At 40.2% G+C, this 26,568-nt stretch overlaps 1 protein-coding gene across 1 annotated transcript in view; it reads right to left on the reverse strand.

Moving 5' to 3' along the window:
* Positions 1–10,519: 10,519 nt before the first annotated feature.
* LOC130019978 (complement factor H-like) overlaps positions 10,520–26,568 on the reverse strand; it is a 67,907-nt gene continuing 51,858 nt past the window's right edge. Inside the window, exons 12-18 of the mRNA XM_056110575.1 lie at positions 22,177–22,359; positions 21,539–21,733; positions 17,751–17,927; positions 16,564–16,740; positions 14,624–14,800; positions 11,638–11,820; positions 10,520–11,198 (exon numbers count right to left, since the gene is read on the reverse strand). Coding sequence (XP_055966550.1) covers positions 11,005–11,198; positions 11,638–11,820; positions 14,624–14,800; positions 16,564–16,740; positions 17,751–17,927; positions 21,539–21,733; positions 22,177–22,359 — 1,286 coding nt within the window. The 3' untranslated portion in view covers positions 10,520–11,004. The remainder of the gene's footprint in view (positions 11,199–11,637; positions 11,821–14,623; positions 14,801–16,563; positions 16,741–17,750; positions 17,928–21,538; positions 21,734–22,176; positions 22,360–26,568) is intronic.

The following is a 26,568-nucleotide window of genomic DNA, read 5'->3' on the forward strand; positions in this document are numbered from 1 at the left end:
TCCGGTTTGATGTTGAGGTCTTTAATCCATTTTGATCTTACTTTTGTGTGGGAAACTGGCCCTTTAACTGACCAAGGGCCTACGTGCCTGTGCTAGGTATGGTCATTTTGACCTACGTGACACCACGGCAGGCAAAGCCAGTGCTATGTATGGTTATCTTGATGTATGGTTATCCTGAGAGAACATTTGTCATGGCTGTTATTAATAACAAGAAGTAACTCTCTCGTGTCTGGTACGTGATACGTATAAGCTTGGTAAATCATATGGACATGGCCCTTTGTGTATCTACCTCATGTCTGGTAAATCATATGGACATGGCCCTTTGTGTAATCACCTCGTGTCTGGTACGAGATACACACAAACCTTGTAATGCATGATATGTGAAAACAAACCTTCCTAACCACATATGGGCACGACCTTTTGTATAGCTGCCTTACTAATGGATATATACCCTGATTGCCCCCAATAAACTCTGTCCCTTTTTCTCTCTGTTTCTGAACTGCATTCTGTCTCTTGTGTCTTGTGTTCATTCGGTTGGTCCCTCCTTGCGCTTACGGATCCTAGGGCCACCTCCGCAGGCCGGAGAGTGATCTGGAGGGGCTCCCTGCAACTGGCGCCCACGCGGGGCTGTGTCTGGGAGAAGACCTCCAAACTCCCCTCCAGAAGTGGCGGCCATCAGGACGCACAGAAAGGTAAGTGCATGCCTAATTAAAATCCCCCTCTCGTTCAAGGCCAAGTGGGCAGATCCCTGTCTTTTTCGAGGCCCAGTGGGTACAAGCCCCTGCCTCGTTATAGAGGTCGATGGGGCGGCATCAGGGGAGAATTGAGTGTTCAGTCTCATATGATTTATATGAGATGGTCACTGGGTTGGATAAGGTCCCCCCTTTGTCATGTCCTTTGTGGAATGTGTGTGTGAGTGAATGAGCGGTCAGAGGCGTCCTCGCCTCTGATTCAAGTCTGTGGTTCCATGGCAGGGCACCCTTAAGGTCCCCGAAAAGGCTACAGAATCCGGTTGGGCTGCCTGTGGTTCCACGGGAAACATATGGTCTATGGTGGTGCTGACTTAGACGTCGGCTGCAAGTCACCTCTGGCTGATCCACTACAGCTGTTTCCCACTGGCCAGGCAAGCACCTGAGTGGGACCCTTTGTCAGGGCCTCCCCCATGTCTGTTGTCTGTTTTTCTCAGGTATCCCTCGGGGCTTCAGCCTTCCAGTGACCCATCTCCTGTCTCGTCTCTCTTTATGTCTTGTCTGCCTTCTATTCCTTTCGTCTGTCATACTCCCTCTCTCCTTCCTATATTTCTCATTTTCTATATTCGTGTGTATCTGTATCTTTGAACTAAGCAAGAAGGAATTGTTTGTTCGTGGTTTAAAGACCTCCCTTAGGAATCTAGTTAAAGAAAAAGACTGTCAATTTCTTTCTTCTTCTTGAAAATGTGTGTATAAGAAACATGGGGGCCATGTGGGGGACTGTCTTAAATCCCCATCCCTGCCGTTTCCTACTGGCAATGAAACTTAGAGACCTTATTAAAGGGCTATCATCCTTCTGCTCCACAGTCCCCGGCCCTTTTCGACCTCCCTCTATCCCCTCCCCCTCTATCAGCCCAAATTTGTTTTGGGTGGCCCGGTTAGTGGGCCGATCTCTTTCCCTCTCACTCTCTCAGTTACTTTCTCCGCTCCTTAACCCCATCTCCCTTTCCCAGCGTTTCCTCCCTGTGGGCACGGGTCCAGCACTTAAAGGCTGCTGGGCGCTCACTGATAGAAGTCTCCCTTGACAGGATGAGGGGGTCACAGCCGCGATTCCCAGAATAAAATCGCGTCCCCTGCAGGAGAAAAAACTGTGCATCTTTAGGTACTCATCAGTTAAGCACATCCAAGTCCCCACATTTGAAAATGCTGCCTTTCTTTTTCCCTCTCCCTTTGCCCTCCTTTGACAATGGGAAATTCACTTAGCAACAGGGAACTCTCTGTTGTGGGTCTTAAGGACCCCCTCCAGGCTCCAGTTACTAGCACTGCAGAGTAGCTTTGTCATGTTAAATGAGATGATTGGTGGGGGGGGCGGAACTTGGGAGAGTGCCTGAATGATTTCTATAGGACCCTCAGCCCAGGAGAGGTCCTTAGAGCCTTATAAATGATGTCCTGCACATAAGGCATTTTAAATTGGATATAGAGGATGTTGTGAAAGATTCAGAGGCCTTCTTACAAGAGAAAGGCCTCCTGGGCCTCCTCTCCCATGAAGGAGAAGCCCATGTCCCAGTGCCCCTCAGTTACTATCCCCGTGCCGGTTTCTGAGGCTAATATTCCTTAATGTTCCTCGCTTATACCCAGTTCTTAAGGACAATCCCACAGATCCACCCTCTGCTCCCCACGACTCCCCTTCTGTCCTATCCCCAGAGGATGAGGCAGACCTCCAGCAGGAGTCTGCCTGATATCAAGAGCCCAAATGACCCCCACACTTCCCTACCTTTTCTTCCTGACCTCCCCCTTACAACCTTAAAATGTATTTATAAGAGACAATTGACCACTGTTTGGTTGCAAAATTCCAGAGCTATGCGCTGTGCTGTTAATTAGTAACTTGATCTGGAAAATCTGGCACCAGGAGAAGACTGGTAAGAACTGAACCCCCCCCCCCCCCACACACACACCAGGTGAAAAGCATGTGCACGCCCTTTGGGCAAATTCAGAAATCTTAGTGTGACTGGTGAGTGTAGTGCACACCCGTGTGAATGGAGGACCGGTCCAAGCGAGTGTAGGAGTGTGATCTGTGCATGTCTCCTTAGTGTATGTATTGTCCTATATTCTTTCTCCCAGTTCTGTTTATTAAGATTGATTAATACGGGTCAAAATCAATACACCCACAAAGCTTTAATTCTTGATCACTTCTCCGAGATCCACAGGAAAGCTCAGGATCTGGGCTTGAGGATCAAAAAAGGTAAGTTCATCAGAATGGCCTTCCTTTGGTGTGGATTGGTCCCCACAAGGTTCTTTCTCACCAAACCTTGTGGCTCCAGTAAAAGAGGCAATCTGTGGAAAATCTGCTGTGAAATTATGCTCCCTTGGAAATCTCTAGGGGGCATGGGAAAGGAATTTGATAACCTCTGTGTGAATGGTCTCTGCAAAGAGGCTCCCCTCCTTTGTCTGTTTTGTGTCACCATCACCTGTCCACTGTGGGAGGGGTGGGAGGAAAATCCACTAGTGAGAGACTCTCAGAAACTAAGGCTGATCAATTTCCTGAAATAAGATCCTTTTCCCCACCCAGTCTCAGTCTAACCAGAAGATCAACTAGAGGTCAATTGAAATGCTAATGAAGGCAATTCAGATGTTAAAAAAATGGGGTAAAAGGCAGGTAAGAGGCCAACTTACAGGGGGTTACAGTCCCATGGGAAAGGCCAACTTAAAGGCCAATTTATAGGGGGTTAGAATACCCTTAGGAGAGGCCAAAGTGATAGACTTGGAGAAAAGTTTTGCCAAGGAACCATCCTTTTTTTTTATAGATTATTGCTTGCAATTAGAAAAAAATCCTAGGAGCTTCCAACTAGATACTTTAGATAAAGAGTATCTTGTTGACCTCTGTAACACCTTGTGGCCTGAGTATAGTGGGGAAAGATAGCCAGTAAATGGCAGTTTACATTACCAGATTATTTTGGAGTCAGATCTTTGCAGGTAAACAAAAGAAATAGGAGTATCAAAGCAGAGGAGGCAGGAAAATGAAAGATCTTATGATTAACTGTTTGACATCAGAAACAAAGAAGTGTGTCACTAGGGATCCTGTCCCCATGTCTGATAAGAATCTTCCTGCCTCAGAATTAGCCTTGGCTAAAAAATGGTAACATCTTTGTCATAGTTTATTTTGCCGGTTTATACCAACAGAAGTGCTTTCCTGACCTATTTTTAACAGCTGGAGACTGGCTGCTCAGGCTGGGAAAAGGGGAGCAGTGGTCCCAATCGGCAGAGAAGGTTTCTTCGCCCTGGGGACTGTCCCTTCTTTCTCAGTTCATCAGTTTCTCCCTGTCATTTTTTGAAGGGTCAGATTGATCGATCAACTGCAGTTGTGTGCACATGTACGTGTGGTATTTAGTCAGCTCATTATCTGTCTATCGGTCTGTCTGTCTGTCTGTCTGTTTGTCTATGTGGAACACTTGAGTGTTGGAACCAGGCTGAAATCAGAAATAGAAATTCCAAAGTAGTCAGTGATATGCAACCCAGTGATTTAAGAAATGCAGTTGTTTGGGGAACCTGTTAGACAAGGGTTAATATCAGAAAGTTGAGCCTACAGAGAAAGCAGAATTCTCAATCTAAATTTCTTGTTAGAAGAACATTGATTATATTATTAACAGTTGAAATCCTTTTTGAACTTAAGAGTCTGTGCTATCTAGAAGAGCTATGGAACTAGAGCCTGAAACTAAAGTGAAATAAGAGTTCAGAGAAAGCAAGACCTTATCTTGCAAACCTCAGCTAAATTTAATGAAAAATCAGGCCGCTTTTACAAACTACAGAGGTACAGAAGCCATTAAAATAAAGTTTCCTTATTTTCCTAAACACTGGCAATTTATAGGATAACAATTGATTTGTCCATTCTCCCTTGACACAAGGAGTTAAGGTTTATCAGGTTACACCCATCACAGTGATCCTGAGTCACTTCCATTCCTTTATCTGTAACCACTTCTCTATGCTCTTCTCCCCACCCAGTTAATTAGCTTTCCCCCTAGTCAGAATCTGTTAATTTGTAAGATCAAATCCTTCTAGGACACTGAACTTGTATTGTAAATGGTGAGTTGATCTGCTGAGTGAGAATCTGTCCTAGAAGAATGTCCTGACTAGTTTGGATGAGGCTGAACATTTTTTCTTTTCAAACTGCCTTCAGTAAATAATTTCAGCATGCTTAAAGAGGCAGCTTCCCTTATCTTGCAGAGCAGATCTCAGGTGCCAGCCAGGCCTGATCTTTGGGATGGAGATTCCAAGCTCTAGCAGACTGGTCTTTGATGTGCTAATCCAAGTGCTTGTAGCTTGTAAAAGGTGAGGCCAAAATTACTGGCCTGCAGATGTCAAGAAGCAATGTATGTTTTGCTGCCTCAATGTTCTTTCTGTAATTCCTTTCCATGACATCACTGTATTGCCCCTTTAGAGGTACATGATTTATATGAGGAGATTTCAGGGCTCTCTACCAGGAGGTCTGAGAAAACAGGGGAAAACATGCTTAAGAGAACTTGAGTTTCTGTTATGGGATATAATGAGACTGTAAGAATGGGCTGGGAGAGGCAGAGGAGAGACAAGAGTGAATGGAGAGAGGATTGGAATAAACTGCAACTAAGATCAAACAGCCTGGCCATAAGGTTTCCTTCCTTCTCCTTCCCATTGCCATCCACCTCCCTGGAGTGGGGGAAGCTACTTAATGTGGGCAGTGGGAAAGATAGATTGCTGCCATCCTTTTTGTGCTCACACAGCAATTCAAATATTTTCTTATGCTAATATCAAAGTTTGGTAAAGAATCCAAAGGGCTTTTTCTGTGTCTGAAAGCATGTTTGTATTTTCGTGGAATTGTTAAAAATATCTGGTATAGAAAGCTCATGATTTTAAATAACTAAGGTACAAGAACTATTGAAATTAAGCCAAGGAAGATTTTATCATGTTTTATAATAATTGGTGCTTCAAAGATTTTATGCTGTTATATCAATGAACATATTTGTATCTGCATTGGATTATTAGAATATTTGACCTAGAAAATCTTGTGAGTTAAAATAACTATGGCACATGAAAACAGGTTCAAAAATTAATGGTTTAGTTTAAATATGAGTTTCTAGAGTTATAAAATTGATTGCAAAATTTGTCCTACCAGTGCTCTATCTGATATCTGAGACTCTTGGTAACTAAAATTTCTAGAACTACTAAGAGTGGGATAATCTCGGATATCAGCCTTCTATAATGGTTTCTGAGAATGGAGAATTTCATGGAAAATGTGGGAAATTTTACTAAGTATATTGTTAATCAACCTGTCCAGTGCTTGAAAGTACATGCTACTATTTTTCATGCAAAGCCTTGTCACCAGGTATTAACCTGACCCTGTTCTTGAGAAAGCTTTGTACACAAGTGTGAAATACTCAATGTTTCATAATAATCTATGAGTGCTTTAATCTTTTGTATTTGTGTTTTCCTGGAAATCAGTATTTTAAGATGTCTTTTGGTTAATTTCTAATGTAAAGTGATCTTTTGCCCAGTGAATATAACTTGTAAGAGCTTTAATTGTGAGCATTTTTAAGGCTTTTTGAATATATGGAAGCACTGCAGAGTACAGTTTTTTTTAAGTGAGATTAAGATAAGGTCTGCACTTCCCTCAACATCTCACCCTTCCTTCCCCTCCTCCCCACCTTTTCTGCCACCTCTCCCCTTCTCCCATTTGGTTCTGGGGACACACACAGGGCCCTAGTGGCCTCCTCCTTTGCATCCTTGAATGTGACCTCCCCAACACTTAAGGTATCCTGCTGGCTTTGCCTTCAGCCGCCCGCCCCCCCATTTTTTGATGCTATTGGCCACAATGTTTCCTATGGTATCTCTCTTTCACCTCCCTCGTCTTGGGGACCCCTTTTGGGGCCTCGATATCCTCACCTTTCTCTATCCTCGACCTCTGGCTCCGGCCATTGCATTGGCTCCATCCCTTTGGCCTACGTAAGCCGTTGCACCCGGATCACTCTTGACCCACATTTTCTCCCCCACCTCCTGCGTAACCCCAACCAAGGATGCCTGGTGGCTCTGTTCAGTGACGGGCCTGACTCCTCATCTCGCTTCCTGTTTTTGACTCCTCTTCAGAATTCTGTATGACTGTTCTGGTGGTCCCCCGTATTTTGTACCACCCAACTTCCACCCTTTATGATTACTGGTTGCCGCGCGATGTTGCCTCACCCCACCGATTCCGCCGTGAGTCTGTCTGCGCCATTACCATCGCCATCCTGTTCACCCTTGGCCTTGCGGGTGCCAGTACAGGCATTGCCGCCCTGACTTCTCAGCAGTCCGGTCTAGCTACACTTCGTGCTGCCGTGGATGCCGATTTAGAGTGCTTGAACAATCCGTCTCTCACCTCGAGGATTCGCTGACGTCTATTTTGGAGGTTGCTCTTCAAACCTCTGAGGACTGGACTTGCTCTTTATGAAAGAGGGGGGATTGTGTGCTGCCTTGGGGGAGGAGTGTTGCTTCTATGTTGACCATAGTGGAGTGATTAAAAACTCCATGCGAGAACTAAGGGAAGGTTTGGAGCGGAGACCTCGGGAACGTGAGTCTTCTAGCTCTGGGGTGGGCCCTGCACACTCTACTTCCTTACTTGTTGCCACTCTTGGGTCCCCTGACTGCCCTTTTATTGATTGCTACTGTGGGCCCCTGCATTTTTAACCGAATTACCGCTTTTGTTAGACAGCAGATAGCTTCTCTATCTGCCAACCTCATACAAGTACATTACCAACCACCTGGCAATGGAAGATGCTTCCCTGGACTGTGCGGCAGCAAAATCTGCTGCAGAGGACAGTTCGTGGGTCATGGTTGATTGGACCCATCCTTGAGTTGTTCATGGCCAGCTCCCCCACGCCTCTCTGATCTGACACTCTGGGTATGAAAGAGTCGGACTTTACCCTATTCCATTTTTTTCAGCCGCTAGGTGTCTGGCAAAGCACTGCAAGGAAGGCCTCCTGGCTGCTTCCGACTCCCTGTGGAGTACACTGGGCCTGCATGGAGGTTTCCTCTGCCTAGCGCTGGCCCTTTTCCGCGGCTCCCCTCCACTCGTAGGGTGAGCAGGGGAAAACGGGCTTTGTCTACTCTACTCCCCTCCGCAAAACAGAGGTATTCTGGATATTTTGGAGTGGTCCAGTCAATGCTCCCCCTAGCTGGCGTATTTTATAATAAAGGAAGGGGGACATGTGGGAAGCTGGCCCTTTAACTGACCAAGGGCCTACATGCCTGTGCTAGGTATGGTCATTTTGACCTACGTGACACCACGGCAGGCAAAGCCAGTGCTTTGTATGGTTATCTTGATGTATGGTTATCCTGAGAGAACATTTGTCATGGCTGTTATTAATAACAAGAAGTAACTATCTCGTGTCTGGTACGTGTAACTATCTCTTGTGTCTTGTGTTCATTCGGTTGGTCCCTCCTTGCGCCTACGGATCCTAGGGCCACCTCCGCGGGCCGGAGAGTGGTATGGGGGACTCCCCGCACTTTTGTACATGGTGTTACGTAGGCTTCTGAGCCCAGTTTTTTGCATGTAGCAGTCCAGTTTTGCCAGGGCAATTTGTGAAAGAGGAATTCCTTTCTCCACTTCACATTTCTTGCTCCCTTATCAAAGATTAGATGATCATATTTTTCGGTGGACATGTCATTATATTCAACCCTGTTCCATTAGTCTGCAGCTCTGCCTTTGTTCTAGTACCATGCTGTTTTAATTAATATTGCTTTTCTTGGGAAAAAGAAAATAGGAGGAATCAAACTCCCCCATCTCAAACTCTCCTTCAAAGCAGTATTTTGTACTGTTCTTGATGCTGTTAGTCTATTTGTCTTTTTCTATGCTATGTTTCAAATTGTAGGGCAGGAGAGAATACAATAGGTAGAGTGCTTGACTTGCATGCAGCCAATCTAAATCGAATTCCTGAAATGAGATATTATCTGGCTCCAACAGGAATAATCCCTGAGCCTAAAAGAGTAAACCCTGAGCACTCCCAGTATGGCAAAAAAACTGAAAATGAATAAACAATTTCAAAGAAAATAAACACACACAAAAAAAAACAGTTCTAAAAAAACTTTTAAACTGATGAATGCACAAAATAGATGTTTTCATTAAATTATTTAAATTTATTTTTTAACTGTGGCCGAAGTTGGACACATTGTAGGGTGTTTGCCTTGCATTCCTCTGAGCTTGATTTGATCCTAACCACTCCATACAGTGTTTGAAGCCTGGATCATGATGAGCACTGAGAATAGCACTGTAGCACTGTCCTCCCATTGTTCATCAATTTTTCTCGAGTGTACACCAGTAACATCTCCATTATGATATTTGTTGTTACTGGGATTTTTTTGCATATTGAATACGCTACGAGAGCTTGCCAGGCTCTGGCATGCGGACGGGATACTCTAGGTAGCTTCCCAGTGTCTGTGAGAGGGATGGAGGAATGGAATCCAGGTTAGCCACATGCAAGGTAAACACCACCAGGGATGGTCCAACATCTTCCCCAAATTACTGGGGCTAGAAAGGTATTTCAGAGCATTCTGTGCTTGCCTTTCATGCAGCCAACTCTCGTTTGATTCCCAGGACAGCATTTGCTCCCTAGGTTCCACCATGGTGATCCATGAATGGAGCCAGGAATAAGTACCTAAACACAGTCATTGGCATATAACTTGCCACCCCATCCCCATACACACCCTGGGTTCCCAATTTTTCACAAATGGTAGTAGCACTGCATTAATTCTGTAGGAGTTTCAGATGTGTCATTATAACTCAATCTCTGTTTATACTACAGACGTTCACCATGGAGTGCATTTCTAGCTTTCTCTAAATAATTGACATACTAGTTATATTATTCTATACATACCCAATGTAACTCCCTCCTTTGCCTTCCACTTTCTTTTGGGGGCAGAAACATTGATGCTACCAAGAGTTGCTCAGTGTCTCCAAAGCCATTTCTGGACTTACTCTGCCAAGATTGGTAGCAGTTCACTTGAGCTGAAATTCACCTGAGCTTTCCTGGCAGTGCGCCTGGGCCACAGAGTAAAATTCTGCAGTTATCCTGGTACCTGGGTCCAAATCTAAATGTGCTTAGTAGTCACACTGTGATGAAGATTGGACCAGATCAGGCAATGCCTTGAAACTCCTGAAATATCCCCACAGTCCCATTTCCCATTCTCTCATCCATAAACTCTGGAAGATTTTATATTTTCTGAGTTCTTTTTGTTTATATTAACTATAAGTTTTAGTCAATTAATAAGCTTATAGTCAATAAATCCTTTTGTACCTAATTTAGTTAATTCATTCTATTGATGAATCACATCTGAATGAAATCATGTATTATTTGTCCTTCTCCATCTGATTTGTCTCATAAGTCACAATCATCCATGTGCTGAAAAATGGCATGATCTCGTTTTGTTACCTATAACTCTCAGTATTTCGTTGTACACAAGCAGTATCTTCGTTATCCAATTGCATGTCAATAGAAACTGCTGTTTTCCCCAGTCCACCATTGTACATAATGCTGCTTTGAACATGGCGATGTTTTTATTCTTTGACTTAGTGTTTTGTACCCTTTTAGTAAGTACCCAAGTGAGAATACTACATGAGATTTTTCATTTTAATGAATTTAAATATGACTTTTTATGACGACTACACCAATCCCATTCTATGAAAGTTCAAGTGTTACATATGATACCTATCTCCTGTATATCGACATGGTCTATTTCCCATTCTTCCAATTATCAGCATTATTTTAGAATTGTAATTTAGTCATATATAAACAAAGGTGTGAGATTATTGCATGATTTTGGAATTGTAATCTAGTTATAAATAAACAAAAGTGAGCTATTTATATTTTATTCTTAACATAGACATTTAATTTAGCCTGAGTTTTAAGTGTTTGTTATTGATATCATTTTGAAAACATGAATATTCCTACAGTTTCTTTGAAATAGAGTTTCAGAAATCCCTGGAACTTAGAGACAGAGGTGGAATAATATTAGAAGAATGACAGATGAAAGCAGGCAGAAAAGATTCTACATCAAATTAAAAAAAAATAGACGTTTTAAAAATAGGATACATGCATTATTTTTTACAAACTTTTAATGTACTAAATTTAAAATGTAATTCACTGATCGCTCAGATTAAAATTGCATGATCCACATAATGTGTAACATAACTTGTGAACTTATGAATAAAATTTAAACTTTAAGAATGAGTTGAGAAGAATGGATTACAGTTGAAATTTTATAATAAATGTAGATATTTTAAATTTCTAGATAATAATGCACTAGAAACATTATTTTACACACAAGTGGGATATATTATCTTTCCATTGTGACAGGTTTTTCTAAATGATTCATATGACTTTCTACGATATCCCCTTTTACAATCAAAGTCAACAGTGTCCCCTGACTCGGAATACAGTTTCCTTTCTTCCGCCCATCGGAATATTATATTATGTTCATTCAAAAGGTCTTCTGATATTACACAGGGAGCTGAAATGAAAATAATATACACTTTAAATAGTATACAAATGCCTACTCACAAAATGTCAGACTTTCAAGCAGAGTCTCCTACACTCAGCCAAGAATTTAATACCCAAACTTTTTACAAAACATAATATGGAAACCCCATCATGTGAATTTAAATCATATTTAAAAATTACTGTTTAAAGTATGAAAATGTTTGAAGTGTGAAAATTAACAGTTACAATGAAAGATTGCTAATGTCATTTATCATATTAAGATCCTATATTAAAGGATGTTTTATTGTTGTGCTTCAAACAAGGAATTTTCAAACTTTATTGTCTGTTATATTCATATTTTGTAGTCGAGTTCAGTAAGTTTGTGAATCCATGAACAATTTTTTCTAAACATCAGTCATTTTCCTTGACTCCTTTGGAATATTAAAATATGCCAAAGATAAAATACTTACTTAGGCATCTAGGTGGTTCTGACCACTGCCCATTGCGGCATACTATAGTCCTGTCTCCCTGGAGTACATAATGGGCTTGGCATTGGTAGTCAACTTTTGATTCCGGAGCATATTCACCGACTTGGTATGAAGTAGTATCTCCATTTTCTATAGATGGGGGGGGACCACATTTTCCTACAGAGTCTGAGAAAACATATTTGATTTATTGAAGCTTTATTGATTTCATGGTAATATTCATTATATTTACTAGGATAGAGAGAGCAAATGTTCAGGATAAAAATTAAATGGGTGAAACTATAATGTATGTAATATGAAGAGTCATAATTTTACATGATGGAAGAGATTCAATGAAGAATTTTCGATTTTATAAATGGTCATGCTTATAAGAATTTCCTTTTAGCCTGCATAAGAGCAGATAGAGCATTAGTGAATATGTTTGCTTTAGTCTCTCTCACAGCGGTAGGGCGTTTGCCTTACAAGTGGCCAACATGGCCGACCAGAGTTCAATTCCTCCGCCCCTCTCGGAGAGCCCGGCAAGCTGCCGAGAGTATTCGATATGCCAAACACAGTAACAACAAAGTCTCCAATGGAGACGTTACTGGGCCCGCTCGAACAAATATTAAAAATATATTTTCACAGGACTGGAGTGATAGTATAGAGGGCAAGGTGTTTGTTTTACACACAGCTGACCCAGGTTCCATCCCCAGCACGCTATATGATCCCCCCAAGTCTGCCACGTATGGCCTAAAAACAAGGGGAAAAATGGTTTTCATAATCAGATTGTGCTGGACAAAAGACATCTGTTACAGTGGAAGTGGAGGAAAGATGAAGGACAACACATAATCTAGTGATTTAATTGGTCTTTTAAGTTTTACCCACTGAAGAGGGAGCCAGTGAAAGAGATAATGGAAATGGTCGAGGGAGTGGAAAACAATGCGACATCAGAGGGGGTATGGCTGGTACCAGCTTCTTTGACCCCTCATCTGTGCCTGGGTGGATGGCAGGAAATTAGAACATGGCCAAGAACAAAGAAAACTCATGGGTCAAAAAGCTGAGGAGATTCAAGACCCCAGAAAACAAAACCAGAGCTGCTGGCACCAGCAAGACACAGGTGCCAGGCTCCAGTCACCCCTCAAATCCAGAAGCCAGGCCATAGATCAAGTATGGTGCAGGACCGAACCTGATCTTTGGACACTGGGAGGCATGGGATGAACAGGTTGAGTCATGCCACAGGTAGGTAAAAGAGTGAGACAAACACATGGGGGGAGGACATAAACCATCCTACGTAAACTGTCACATAAACTGGGATCATCAATATCTAAGCTTTTGAAGGCACATATTTCATACTCTACTCAAGGATTGACATATTTAAGAGATAATCCAGTTTCACAGAATAAAATGAAGCATTTTGATTTCATAAAAAATACACTGCAGTTTGCTTGGGATCTCTAAGATTTAAATGCTATTGATTTTTTCCAATTTATTTTTATTCGAGACACACTGATTTACAAAGTAATTCAGAGTATACTATCAGAAGTACAGTGTTCTAACACCAGTGCCACTGCCAAGGACACCTTCCTTCTCCAGTTTTCCCACACTCCCTCCCATCCACCAGCTTCTAGACAGAAACATTTTAAAATTTGTTTACTGCAGCCTGGATCCCGTGCTGACAATGTGGCTGGCTCTGTGTTTTAGATATGTGCCTTTAACATACTTCTGTACCACAGATGTGCTTGAGGCCCCTACCTTGACCAAGTAGCCAGAAAGAAGTGTTTCAGGAAACCAGAGGTAAGATAATAAAAATAAAAGAGAAACAAAAGAAATAACAAGAAACTAACCTGATAATGAGGAACCCAGCCTCTAATAGCCATAATTACTGATAAAATGTATAATGTGATAGAAATAGGCTAACACTGGGAAGGAGGACACAAAGACAAGATCTATTTATGTTCTATCTGCAAGAAATTCTTCATACATAAAAACATAAGTGTTGGGACTGGAGCAATAGCACAGTGGGTAGGGCGTCTGCCTTGCACGCAGCCGACCTAGGTTCGATTCCCAGCATCCCATATGGTTCCCCGAGCACCGCCAGGAGCAATTCCTGAGTGTATGAACCAGGAGTAACTCCTGTGCATTGCCGGGTGTGACCCAAAAAAGCAAAAAGAATAAAATTAAAAAAAAAATAAAAACATAAGTGGATTCAAAGAAAAGACTTGGGAACATATATGTACTAGGAAAAGTTATCCTGAAAAGCTAGAAGTAGCCCATGCCCTAATTTCTTTGTTGGCTCTCCTGATTTCCTGGACTCTCAATTCAGAAAAGCCCCAATATCTAGACCTCAGACTTTTTATATGTATCTAATCATTTCCTTCATGAGCTCAGCAAGACATCATGTCTTTAAACGTAATCCATGTGCTGAAGAAGTCCAACTTAATTATACTTTCTAGAATAACTCTCTGCCTAGTCTATGCCTCCAGGTGAAGTGTTTAGACTCCAAGTATACCTAAACCCTTTTCACCTTACTTATTTGTTTATTTTTGTTGGGGAGCCACACCCATTGTGCTCAGGACATACTGCTGGCTCTGTGCTCAGGGATCACCTGAGCAGGCAAGCTCTGGTGACCATAGAGGGTTCCAGGGTTCAAATCGGAGTCAGCCATGTGCAAGACAAGTGCCCTACCACTATCTGTCTCCCTTAAACCCAAACTTAAGCATTTTTTATACCTTTTTTTTTGGTAAGTCAGGAAATAAGAGCCTGAGAGCTTAAGTCCGGGACTAATTTTCCATTACTCAGATCAAATATTTCATAAAAATAAACTATATTAAGTACACAAAACATTTATTTTCAGCATAGTCATTTAGTGAAAATATGTCATAGGATTTCCCATATATGCATGTATGTATATGTCTTAATATATTGCCTGAGCATATTTTATTTGGGACAAAATATGTTGGGATAACAGCTAAGGGCAATTCAGATACACTACCTTTACACTGAGGAGGTTTTGTCCAGAAACCATTTAAACACTGCACTTCTCCTGATTCTCCATAGAGTTTAAAAGGTTTTTCACATTCATAATATACTCGTGTACCAGGTGGGTAGCTCCCCATATCATTTCGTGTGACAGCATGTTCAACCATGGGCGGACGACCACAAGAAACATCTATAGGGAAAGCAAAAAGAGCCTCCAGTACAATAAATAAGTAGAAAATCAACAAATGGAATTTGAATAATAGTTTAGGGAGATTTAACATCCATACTTCAGGGGGCTTGAGTAACATAGCCAATCAAATAAATTCTGTGGTTCAAATCTCTTTCTTTTTCTTATTATATTGCATTTGGTGTCACACCCAGGGACTACTCCTAGTTTGGTGTCCAAGTCGCAGTCCTGGCGACAGATGTGTGCCTCCTGCATGCAAGCTTCTGTGTGTTCAAGCCTAAGAGCTGTCTCCCTGGCCACAGTCCCTATTTTAAACTTTTCTTCTATCCTTCACAGAGTTAATAGACACTTTAAGAGGGGCTGGAGCAATAGCACAGTGGGTGGGGCATTTGACTTGCACGCAGCCAACCTGGGTTCGATTCTCAGCATCCCATATGGTCCCGTGAGCTCCACCAGGTGTGATTCCTGAGTGCAGAGCCAGAATTAACCTCTGTGCATCACCGGGTGTGACCCAAAAATTTTTTTTAAAAGTGAATAATAAGAATTTCTACTTTTTCCTCTCTGGTCTAAACAAATTCATGTTATTAACTATATAAATTTTAAATGAATAGATTGTAGGAAATATTACAATGAATTCATTGACTTCAGAATTTGGTTCTCAATAAGTCTCTTAATGAGTAGCAATTTTTTTTGTTCCTAATCTTTTTTTTCTTTTTTTTTTATTAGTGAAGCACCATGAGGTACAGTTGTAGATTTACAAATTTTTGTGCTTGGGTTTCGTTTATACAATGATCCAATACCCTTCCCTCCACCAGTGCCCATTTTACACCTCCATGGATCCCAGTATCCCTCCCACACCCATCCCCCCATCCCACCCTGCCTCTGTGACAGGGCATTTCCTTTTGTTCTCTCTTTCCTTTTGGGTGTTGTGGTCTGCAAAGAGGCATTGAGTGGCAATCATGTTCAGTCCATAGTCTACTTTTAACATGCATCTCCCCTCCTGGGAAGATCCTCCAAACACCCTTTATTTGGTGCTCCCTTCTCTATCTGAACTGCCCTTTCTCCTAGAATGGCCGGCTGGCCTCTAAGCTATGGAGTAATACTCCTGGTACTGATCTCGGCTATTATTGGGTATTAATCTCCTGTTTTGTTACTTCATATCCCCCTGATGAATGCAATCTTTCTATGTCTACCCCTCTCTTTCTGACAATGAGCAGCAATTTTAAGTACATTCCTTAGGGACTACAGCAATGAACACACTTTAAAAGATGAACTCGAAGAAAAAGAATGATTAGAAGATCCAAACAGTGTACTTGTAGAAGTAACAGAATGGATGCATTTCCTATGAAAACACCCTTTAACAACTTTTTCATTACAAATGGTTCAGACTACTCCCATGAGTAATGAGTAATTCCTCAGGAAGTACTAGTGGCTATATAAAATAGAAGAAACTACAGCTAAAGTGCACAAGGATTTCTTTGGAACTTAATTTGTTCTGAGGGTCACATTTCCAGAGCTTTTGATTGAATGGGTCTTAGTGAACTTTAAATTAACCTTTGCTTGTAACTTGTCTGAGACACTTATATTACTATTTCAAAGACTACAGTGAGTACTACCGAACTATCTATTAACCGTTGAGGACACAATTCCATCCAAAATTATATCAAGGCATAAATCTGGATCTGCTAAAAAAGGAGTCTTTAAATAGTATATTATGATAATATCAAATAAGTGTAATAAATTAATTATAATTATCACTGAATTACCTCGGCATGTTGGTCCTCCTATCCATTTGCTGTTAACACATTGTGCAAAATTGGGTCCCTCTAGTTGGTAATTATATGAACATTTATAAGTCACCTTTTCTCCTGACTTATAGGAGCTTTTCTTTGAACCTATGGGCATGGCGTTAGGGAATTGGGGTAAGTTTGAGCAATATGTTCCTGAAAAAAAAAAAACAAAGAATATATGCTTATTCAGGAAATCTGTCAAGAAAATACCCATAATATCCTTTAGTTAAGTTCTAGAAAAATAGGAACATATCAAAGTATGTATGTCTAATATAATTTTTATTATAATTTGAAAAATACCAACATACTGACTTAACTGCATCAAATGACTGGTTTTATATTTATCCAAAGTAGAATATGGATATGATGATATTGAAAACCTAAATATGTATGAAAACATGTGTTGCTTGAGGTCATACTTCTTATATTCAAATTCTTTTCTGCCCACAAAGATCAGCAACAGTGTGTGTGTATGTGTATGTATGTGTGTATTGTCTGTGAAAATCTGCTAGCTTTAATGTTAAATATCTTGTAAAATATTTCTTGATAAATAAATCATAGGAAGCTGGAAATTAAATCATAGAAAGTTGCATACTAATGAAATTGATGAGTCACTTAAGAAATAGGAAACACGGAGTGTCAAATGTATATTAGAAGTACAAATATATTAGACAGAGAAATGGAGAGAGTGAGAAAGAAAGAAAGAAAGAAAGAAAGAAAGAAAGAAAGAAAGAAAGAGAGTGAGTGAGAATGAGAGAGAAGAAAATTGCTTGCCATAGACGCCATGGGGGTGGAGGAATGGGAGAGGAAAACTGGGAACATTGGTGGTGGGAAATGTACACTGATAGAGGGATGAGTGTTGGACCAGTGTATGACTGAAAACCAATTGTGAACAACTTTGTAACAACTTTGTACCTCACTGTAAAATAAAGTGAATGTTGGAGAGGGAGGATATTGAAACAGTAGCCAAGGTGGTGGGAAAATGTTATTATTTAGCTCATGTTGTCAATTTTTATTACTGGGGAAACTACTTCTACCAATTTCAAGACCTTCCCAGAGATAGCTTTATAAATTTTGGAATTACTACTTAGATTAATATTTATAGTATCTATATTCTGAATTAGAGATATTTGTCAGCCTTAGAAGAATATAATACACTGTACTTATGCATTCTGGTGGACTGGACCATTTTTCGCCTAAACATTTTGCTGTTGCAGGTCCATCAATTCCATAACCTTCAGAACAGCTGTATGTAAATTCTTCTCCGTATTGGTAACCATCTCCCTTGTGGAATGGAAGTACAGCATGAGAAATATGAGGTGGAGGTCCACAAGGAAGTCCTAAAAAACATAAAAGAATGACTCAATGTTTCACTAACTTTGAAATTTGATTTTATTAACTGCTTAGGAAATTTAATATGTAGTGTTAACATAACAATTTTATTTTATTTTTACTTAATTAATTTTTGGTTTGGGGACCATAAGTGCTCCCCAAAAGAAAGTTCAGGCTTTCTTTAGGCTCTGCACTCAGGCATCACCCCCAGTGAACTGGGGGCACTAGATGTGGTACTGAGGATTGAACCTGGCTGGGCAGCCTGCAAAGCAAATGCCTTACCCTCTGTGCTATTGCTCCTTCGTAGAATTTTATTTGACACTAAATCAAAACTCAGAAGCTAAGATGACATCACAGAGAAGATTTGCAAATAGGTCCTAAAATCAGTCTTCTAGCATAATCCCAGCTGTTAATATGAGCAAGAATATGTAGCCAAGAGTATTAATACATATATCTATATCTACATAGATATATATGAGAATTTATATATAAAAATGTATATATGAGAAGCCATAATTTATTTACTAATCAATAAATAACAGTAAAAGGAAATACAACAGGAATTAACCATCTTAAGAAATGTACCTTTGCCCCTTTGGCTCCAACAGTCAAGCTCAAACACCAAATGTCTGAAACTGCAGTTCTTCTCATACAATGCACCACGGCAACAACACATCATCAGTAGGGTAAAACTAAACTATCTCACGATGGTCCATCTAGCTCACGTTCAATCTCTGACGACCCAGGGATCTCACCCAGAAGACCCACCCTGCCAGAGCCACATAAATACCTCATGGGCTGACCTCCAATACTTCCACTACCCATCCAACGCCAAGCTCCAGGCCACTTTCCAGACCGCAAGACACATGAGAAGACACTCAATACCCATCTTCCATTATTACTGCACCATATTTGATGGGGTTCAAATATGGCTTGAACCATGGGAACACCTGCAAGGGTGATTAGAGGCCACGATAAAAGCCTCTATCCTTCTCAGAGAGCCCGGCAAGCTACCAAGAGTATCCCACCCGCAAGGCAGAGCCTGGCAAGTGATCCGTGCTGTATTCGATATGGAAAAACCAGTAAATAAAATCAGTCTCATTCCCCTGACTCAAAATATAATTTCTTTTTTAATTGAGAAGTTCTACATAGAGCTGGAGAAGTTCTATAAAGAAGACCACACCTCCTACAGGATCACTGTCCGTGATTTTAATGCCAGGATAGGACCAAGAAGATAGGCCAAAGAACTCCACATTGGGACCCATGACCTAGAATGGAATGAACAGGGTGAGAGAATCTCTGAGTTCTCATGTCACTCAAGACCATCCATGGTAACTCACAGTTCCAGAGGCTGAATCTAAACATTGGATATGGGAGTCTCCCAATGGACAGTTCCAAAATGAAATTGACTACATCATATTCAATTGATGGTTTTGTCTGACTGATGTCGCTGTTGTCCCAAAATTCCAAATGGGATTGGACCATAGTCTCCTTCTTGCAAAATTCTTTTTCACGGAGCGGGGAAAAGGGGCTGCAAAGTTTAAGAATCGAATTCCCAGAACAACCACCAACTGGGAGCTCTTTGACACTATTGAGGCAACATGGGAAGATGTGTGGTTGACAACATTGACGAAGAATATAATCAACTGTGAGAAGAACATGTAGAGAGAGTAAGCCACAAAAAGATGCCTATCTTCAGAAACTCTTGAACTCTTTCGTCAACATGCCTTTGTGTGAGCTAACATCAGAGATCGTAAAGCAGTGCAGAGAAGGGATAAAAGACTTCAAAAAGAAAAGCAGTAGTGCTGGCCAATGCAGCAGAAGCTGGGAAAAGCATTTGCAATGCACGCCTGTCCTTCACCAACTACAAGACCAAGATGACTGGCCTCCGACATCCTTATGGATCTATCGCATCTTTCAGAAGGACAATGGAAAAGATTATCCAAGATTTCTACTCAAATCTCTTTGATAGCCATGTCTACCTGTCCAAATACCAAATTCCACAGGATTGATATGTAATTCCCAACATTCTCCCTTCCGAAATCTGACAAACCATTTCATTGGTAAAGAAAGTGAACAGCACCTGGCCCAGACAAGGTCAGAACTGAACATCTGAAGAATCTGTTGTCAGTGCTCATCAATGCACTGGCTCAGCTCTTCACACGCTACCTGTCTGAATGCAAGTTTCCATCCCAGTGGAAAACCAGCGGGACTGTACTCCTGTACAAGAAGGGATACATCCATGACATTGGCAACTATCTCCTGATCTGCCTGCTGTCTGTCATCTACAAGCTGTTCATTCAAGTCATCCTGAATAGGATTGGCAGAGCACTAGATGAAGCATAACTATGCAAGCAAGCTGGTCCACAACTACACCACCTCTGCCTTGCTGATGACATCATTCTAATAACACCAAACATTAGCCAAGCAGAACAAGTGCTGGCCAACTTTGACCATGAGTATTGGAAAGGTCGGACTGCAGCTGAATCTCACGAAGACAATGTTCATGAGAAACAGACTCGTTTCCGACTTTCCATTCACTCTCAATGGAACGAATATCTCTGAATGCAGCAGTTATGTGTACCTAGGTTGAGAACTCAACATGACAAACAACCTGGCACCTGAGTTGTGCAGGAGGAAGAGAGTGGCATGGAACACTTTCAAGAGCGTCGAAGAAATAGCTAAGAGGATGAAGAACCTCCAGCTCTGGGCACATCTCTTCAACTCCACCATTCTTTCTGCATTAACATATGCCTAAGAGACCTGGGCCTTATGAAAACAGGATGAGAATGCTATTCGGGTATCCCAAAGAGGAATCTAAAGAGCTATGCTTGGAGTATCACGCTTCACTCAAGTGAGAGAAGGAATTCAGCGTTCCGACCTCCGTCGGCGATCCAGAATCAGGGATGCTGTCTCACTTGCCAAGGAGTCGAAAATCAGATGGGCTGGACACATAATGTGATTTGGAGAGGACGGCTGGACTATAGCCATTACTGACTGGATTCTACGTGGCCTCTAATCACCCTTGCGTCAAAAGATCGCGTAGCCGCCCATCTATGAGATTGTCCGACTTCTTTGTCAAGAATGTGAGTGAAAGTTTTGAGGCTCTTGGGTTCCTGGAGCAAGCAGATGCCATTGGGCTACACTAGTATGAGTGGAGACGTTGCTGGCACCCGCTCGAGCAAATTCATGAGTAATTGGATATCAAGTGATCAAGTGAAGAAATGTACCTTATATTGTAAAAAATTGGGGCAATGTAAGGACAAAAAACCTGGCTGAAAAGTAAACACCGCATTATAGTAAACACTGCATAGTTCCCATTCAGCACTTATATGGATGCAGAATCACAGTATATGACTAGGTAAACTTAATTTCACTCTACACTGAATTTCAGCACAAAAATGGCCGAATTATAAGTGATATCTATAATGAACCTATATTATTTCCAATAGTCCATTGATTTGATCATACCAAAAATTGTTTGCTAGAGTGCATAAATCATGTCTAACATACCAAAAACTATTAATTTATAAATCTGAATAGTTCTCCCAGTTGAAGGTAACTGGTTCTTTTTACAAATTTTACTGAAAAAATATTGTAATTCTTGTACTATGCTCACCTACACACTGAGGTGGAGAACTCCATTGTCCCATGGAACACGTTATCTTGTTGTCTTCTTCAAATATCCTAAAGCCAGCTTGACAAGTGTAATTCAGTATGGTGCCATGTGGGTAAACTTTAGGCCCTAGTGAAGATCTAGCTGATGTAATGTTCCCATGTGCAATCTGAGGTGGCTCAGAACATGGACGTTTTTCTAGAGGAACAACAGAGATAAAAAAAATGTTTTGTATTAAATTTATAATCAATTAAAATGTTAAAATGAAAAAATCAATCCAACACTGGCATTTAATCTGAGGGAAATGAGAATAAAATTAAATTGTAAGGTAAAAAATGAAGCTTGCATGGTTAGATATCTTTAGTCGATCTCACGTATATATGTTCAATATACCTCAAAACACTTGTTCAATTTTTGTGAGCAGGAAAATGGTCATAAATAGAACTTGTAGCTTGTTTAACATAGCAACTTCCATTTTTTCCCCACTTGTTTCTCAGGACAACCTAAAAGAATTTAATTGATTTGTTTGTACTGGTAATTTGCTATTTTAAGAGAAAGTAAATGAACATATAGGTTTCACTGCTTTAATTTAAACAAAACAATGGTTTTGGAATAATTGTTACAAACTATACAATACTGACCTACACAGCGTGGTACTGACACCCAGGTTCCATTTTTGCACTCCATTTCTTCTGATTCCTGGATTAGATAATTTTCTTGGCAGAGAATTGATATTTTTTCTCCATCCTGGTAATTGACTGTGGTGGTCATAATTTGACTATTGGGAATCTGAGGTGGAGGTGGGCATACTTGTATTGGTTTATCTAAAAATATTAAAATTAAATTTTTGATAAAAAACATGTTGAAAGATTACAAAGATAATACCAGAAATGCAAAACTCAATAAGGAAGTATCATAATGATTACACAATATATGCTTTATGTATAATATGTCATGATTTTGGAATTTTTTACTTTTATACCCTCTGTGATCATATTTAGTAATCTTGAAACTTTTTAAATTTTATACCTATTGCAGATTTATTTATACACAGTATATATTGATCTACGATTTTTAAACAAATCTATATACATAGGTAAGTACAACAATGCTTAAGGATTGGATTAAAACCATCTTAAAGGTGTGGAAGGATAAGTCAAAGGGCTGAAGTTCATGCTGGGAAGGCCCAGGTCAGGGATAAGGACCAGGTTCACTTTGTGGCACCACATCGTGCCCTGAGCACATTCAGGAACAACTGCTAGTGCACAGGACCTGGGAATCTTCCTGGAGACCCTCTGGTCGTGGTCTAAAAATAACTTTTAAAAGAACAAAACCTTTTCAATATAGTCGATTAATGGATGCTGATTTATCAGAGGAAGATATCAACTTAGAAGATAACAGAAAGACAGAAACAGGTCTTTGGCCCCTATAAGAATGAAATATGTTCTCTAGTTACAAGATTAAGAATTTAAAACTCCCTAGAGGTACAATAACTATTCTGTTTGCAGTGCCTAGAAAGAAATATATAAATTGATAAAATGCAACTGGTTAACAGATCATCAACCTGATATTATTTTGAAGAATAGTAGAATTTAAATGATTCCTCTATAATCACGTGTCTGAGCTCCTCTAAACCATATTTCAGCTATATCTTAGGAGCTCATATTCTGAAGACCTCTTCAAATGAGAAGGATCCTGGATGTTTGTACCTAGAAGATCTTTGACTCCACTATTGCTCTTTGATTTTTGCTTTCTTCTCTCATAGCAAATCTTTATTTCATTCAAAGCTATATTGAAATATATGGAGTGAAAATTGAAAACCTAAATTTTCCAAAATTGTATATTCAATTCAGAAAAATATTTGACTTAAAATACTTTATTCATAGTTATTAACATCATCAAATTTTCCAAGTTAAGAAGACAACTTTGAAGTTAATCAAAATATTTTTCTTGGGGCTGGAGAAAGTGTAACAGACGGGCACTTGTCTTGTATGTGCTGACCCAGATTCAATCCTCATGACACCAAATGAACCCCCGATCCTTCCAGGAGTGATCTCTAGTTCAGAAACAGGACTATATCTGCGAGTGGCCCAATCCCCCAAAAATATTTTGTTATTTCTGTTTTCAATATCTTGGAGGAGTTTATTTTCAACGTGTTCACAAGGAATACCTTCCCCTTTACTCTTAATCAGCACTGTGACTTGGTAGCTTTGCCATTTGTTGGACTAACCAAGAAACTTCTCTCATCGTTTCAACTTAAACTTAGTAACTGTTTAAGTTTTTTAAATATTTTTGTCAATTTACACTCCAGCTACTCTTTCATTCAATGTTCTTTTGATTTTCTAGGCACTAGATTGCAATATTGATTTAACTTTGTTCCTTGTTATTTAATGCCTGTTTTAAAGCTATAAATATCTTTCCTTGGCACTATACTCATGACGCTATACTCATAGATTGCAGTGTGTTCTCCCATTATGACAATTTTATTTATTTAAAGTATTTTCCACTAGTAAATTCTTAAGAATTTGCTTAAGAACTTGCTATCCTTCCAGATTTGTGAGATGACAAAATAATAAATGTCCTTATATTTTTCTTGTTTCTTAATTTAGAGAGTTGTATGAGGATATATATAGTTATTTCCACAAATACTAAATACTAAGCACTTAGTATTTTTGGAAATCTCTTTATAACAGGAAATAATATTTAAAAAAATAATTAACTATATTAAATTAGAACAGAATAGATTTGAAGAAAAATAGTATTAAATTATTTAAATATGGGCCCACATTCTCTGGGCCAAAGGAGCTGAAGACACTCCAGTTCAGTGTGGTCTGCCCCATTTCATAAAGAAACTGTGCGGCTGCTTATGCATCCAAGCAACATCTATTGTCCCCATTCTCACACCCGATACACCTGCTGGAAAAAAACAGGGACACATGGTAGAATCAGTTTACCCTGAGACTGCTTCCATTTACATTGTGGGACCCACCTCCCCTTGCCTCTTTTTTTGCACCACCTCATTTTTTTGCACCACCACATTTTCTTACTCCACATTTTCCAGTCTCATTCCTAACTTGCACCCACCCTTTAAGTCTTGGTGGTCATCACCAAAGACTTGTATCTTTGACAGCAGCTCCATAGTTGCCAACCACAAAACAGAACAAGAAAATTAGTTTAAAAATCACATGGGGACAGATGTCCAGAGGTTGCCTCAAGCCCATTACAATTTCTGACATACACACACAAATTTTGACACTATTTGAGGATGAACAATCTTCATGACTATAGAGTAAATGAAAGAAGCTCTGAAAAAATAAACTCAATAATCTCAAAGAAAAACTAATGCAAAATGTTGGAGAATACCTTGAAATGGAATTGAAAAGAGATCAAGGAGACAGTAACCACTAATAGCAGCAGAATTCAGATAGCAGAGTGTCAGTGAAGACATAGCACAAGCTAGCATCATAGAAGAAGAGCCAAAAGAAAAGCAACATAAACATGGAATCAAATGTGAAATACTTTATGGATAACAGCAGAGGAAGAATCTTTGAGTCCTAGGAATCTTGGAAAGAGAGGCTAAGTTAGTGAGAGAGATAGAAGCTAAATACTTCCCCAATCAGGAGGCGATCTATGCATAGATTCAAGAGGCCCAAAGAAAATCAAACGGAACATCTCTAAGTAGAAGAACACCAACACATATTGTAATAAAATTGACAAGATCAAAAACATATTACTTTAAGTGTCAAGAGAGAAGAAAAATCTAAAATACAAAAGAAAGAGCTTTCATATGAAACCATACAAGCAAGGAGAAAATAGGATGATCTATTCAAAACACTGTAGGCAAAAAAACTTCAACCTCAGGCTCTCTACCCTGCAAAATTGTCACAAAAACCAGATGATAAAAACATTCTCAGACAAACAAGAGTGCAAGACATTTGCTACATCTAATCCAGCTCTGTAACAAATATTAAAGGGTCTCCTGCCAAAAACACCAATACCTAAAGACAAATATAGCCAAAATCATAAAAGAAGAATGATTCTTAAAAATCCATAATTTGTATCAATAATTTCTTTGAATGATAATGTATGAAACTCTCCCTTGAACATCACAGAGTGAGTCTCGCCAACGAACCATCTCTGACCCTTGTAAGCTCATCATTATTCAGAGTCACAAAAAAACCTTGAAAGAAATCAACTAGTTGTGCAAACTTCTCTATACCTGTGTCTGGCTGAGACAGTGGGGCGTTCTGTGAGTGGGGACACTCTTGACGTAGGGTGCCCATCCAAACAAAGTCACAGCTGCTGCTAGTTTCCATCCCCAAAGCTGCCCAGCATGCCCTGGACATGCCCATCACCTTAGGACTACTGAACACCAGAGTGAATTTATCTGGGCTGAAACCACAGGTATGTGGGGGCCCTGTGGATGAAGTCTCCTTGCCTGAACAGAATCAGAATGGGCAACCTCCATCCACCTCCCTGTACTTTCAGAAGCCCCAGCATTCAAGCCCATGAACCACCTCCACTGCCATGCAAACTCATCAGTAAAAAGTTTAACTGCAGTTGGACTGACCAGTTCAACACTGTGAATTTTGAGATGTGGACATCACCAGACTCTATAACACTGGCAATCCAGTAGTAGCACATCATATTGGATAAGATGTAATGTAGAAGCCAAACAATCTCAATTTACAAAACCATTCACACAGAGGATTAAATTGTAACAGCATTTTAGTAATCTCTCTGACAAGGACTTAATATCCACATGGTGAGATACAACAATTTTCATCTAAAGAAATACTTTTTGATCATTCTGTCAGCCATTTATGTGTAACAAGCAGTATAAAATAAGTTTCTGTGGGCCTGCCACAGGGGCAGACTTAAGGGATGGTTGAAAAAAATAGAGACAATGGTGGAGGGAAGGTGACACTGGTGGAGGGATTGGTGTTGGAGTGTTGGAATACTACATGCCTGTAAGAAATCATCGTGAACAACTTTGTATAAAACAGTATTTAAATAAAGTGTGAGGGGAAGGA

The sequence above is a fragment of the Sorex fumeus genome, unplaced genomic scaffold (assembly GCF_029834395.1).
Source record: "Sorex fumeus unplaced genomic scaffold, SorFum_2.1 ptg000010l, whole genome shotgun sequence".
Taxonomy (NCBI): domain Eukaryota; kingdom Metazoa; phylum Chordata; class Mammalia; order Eulipotyphla; family Soricidae; genus Sorex; species Sorex fumeus.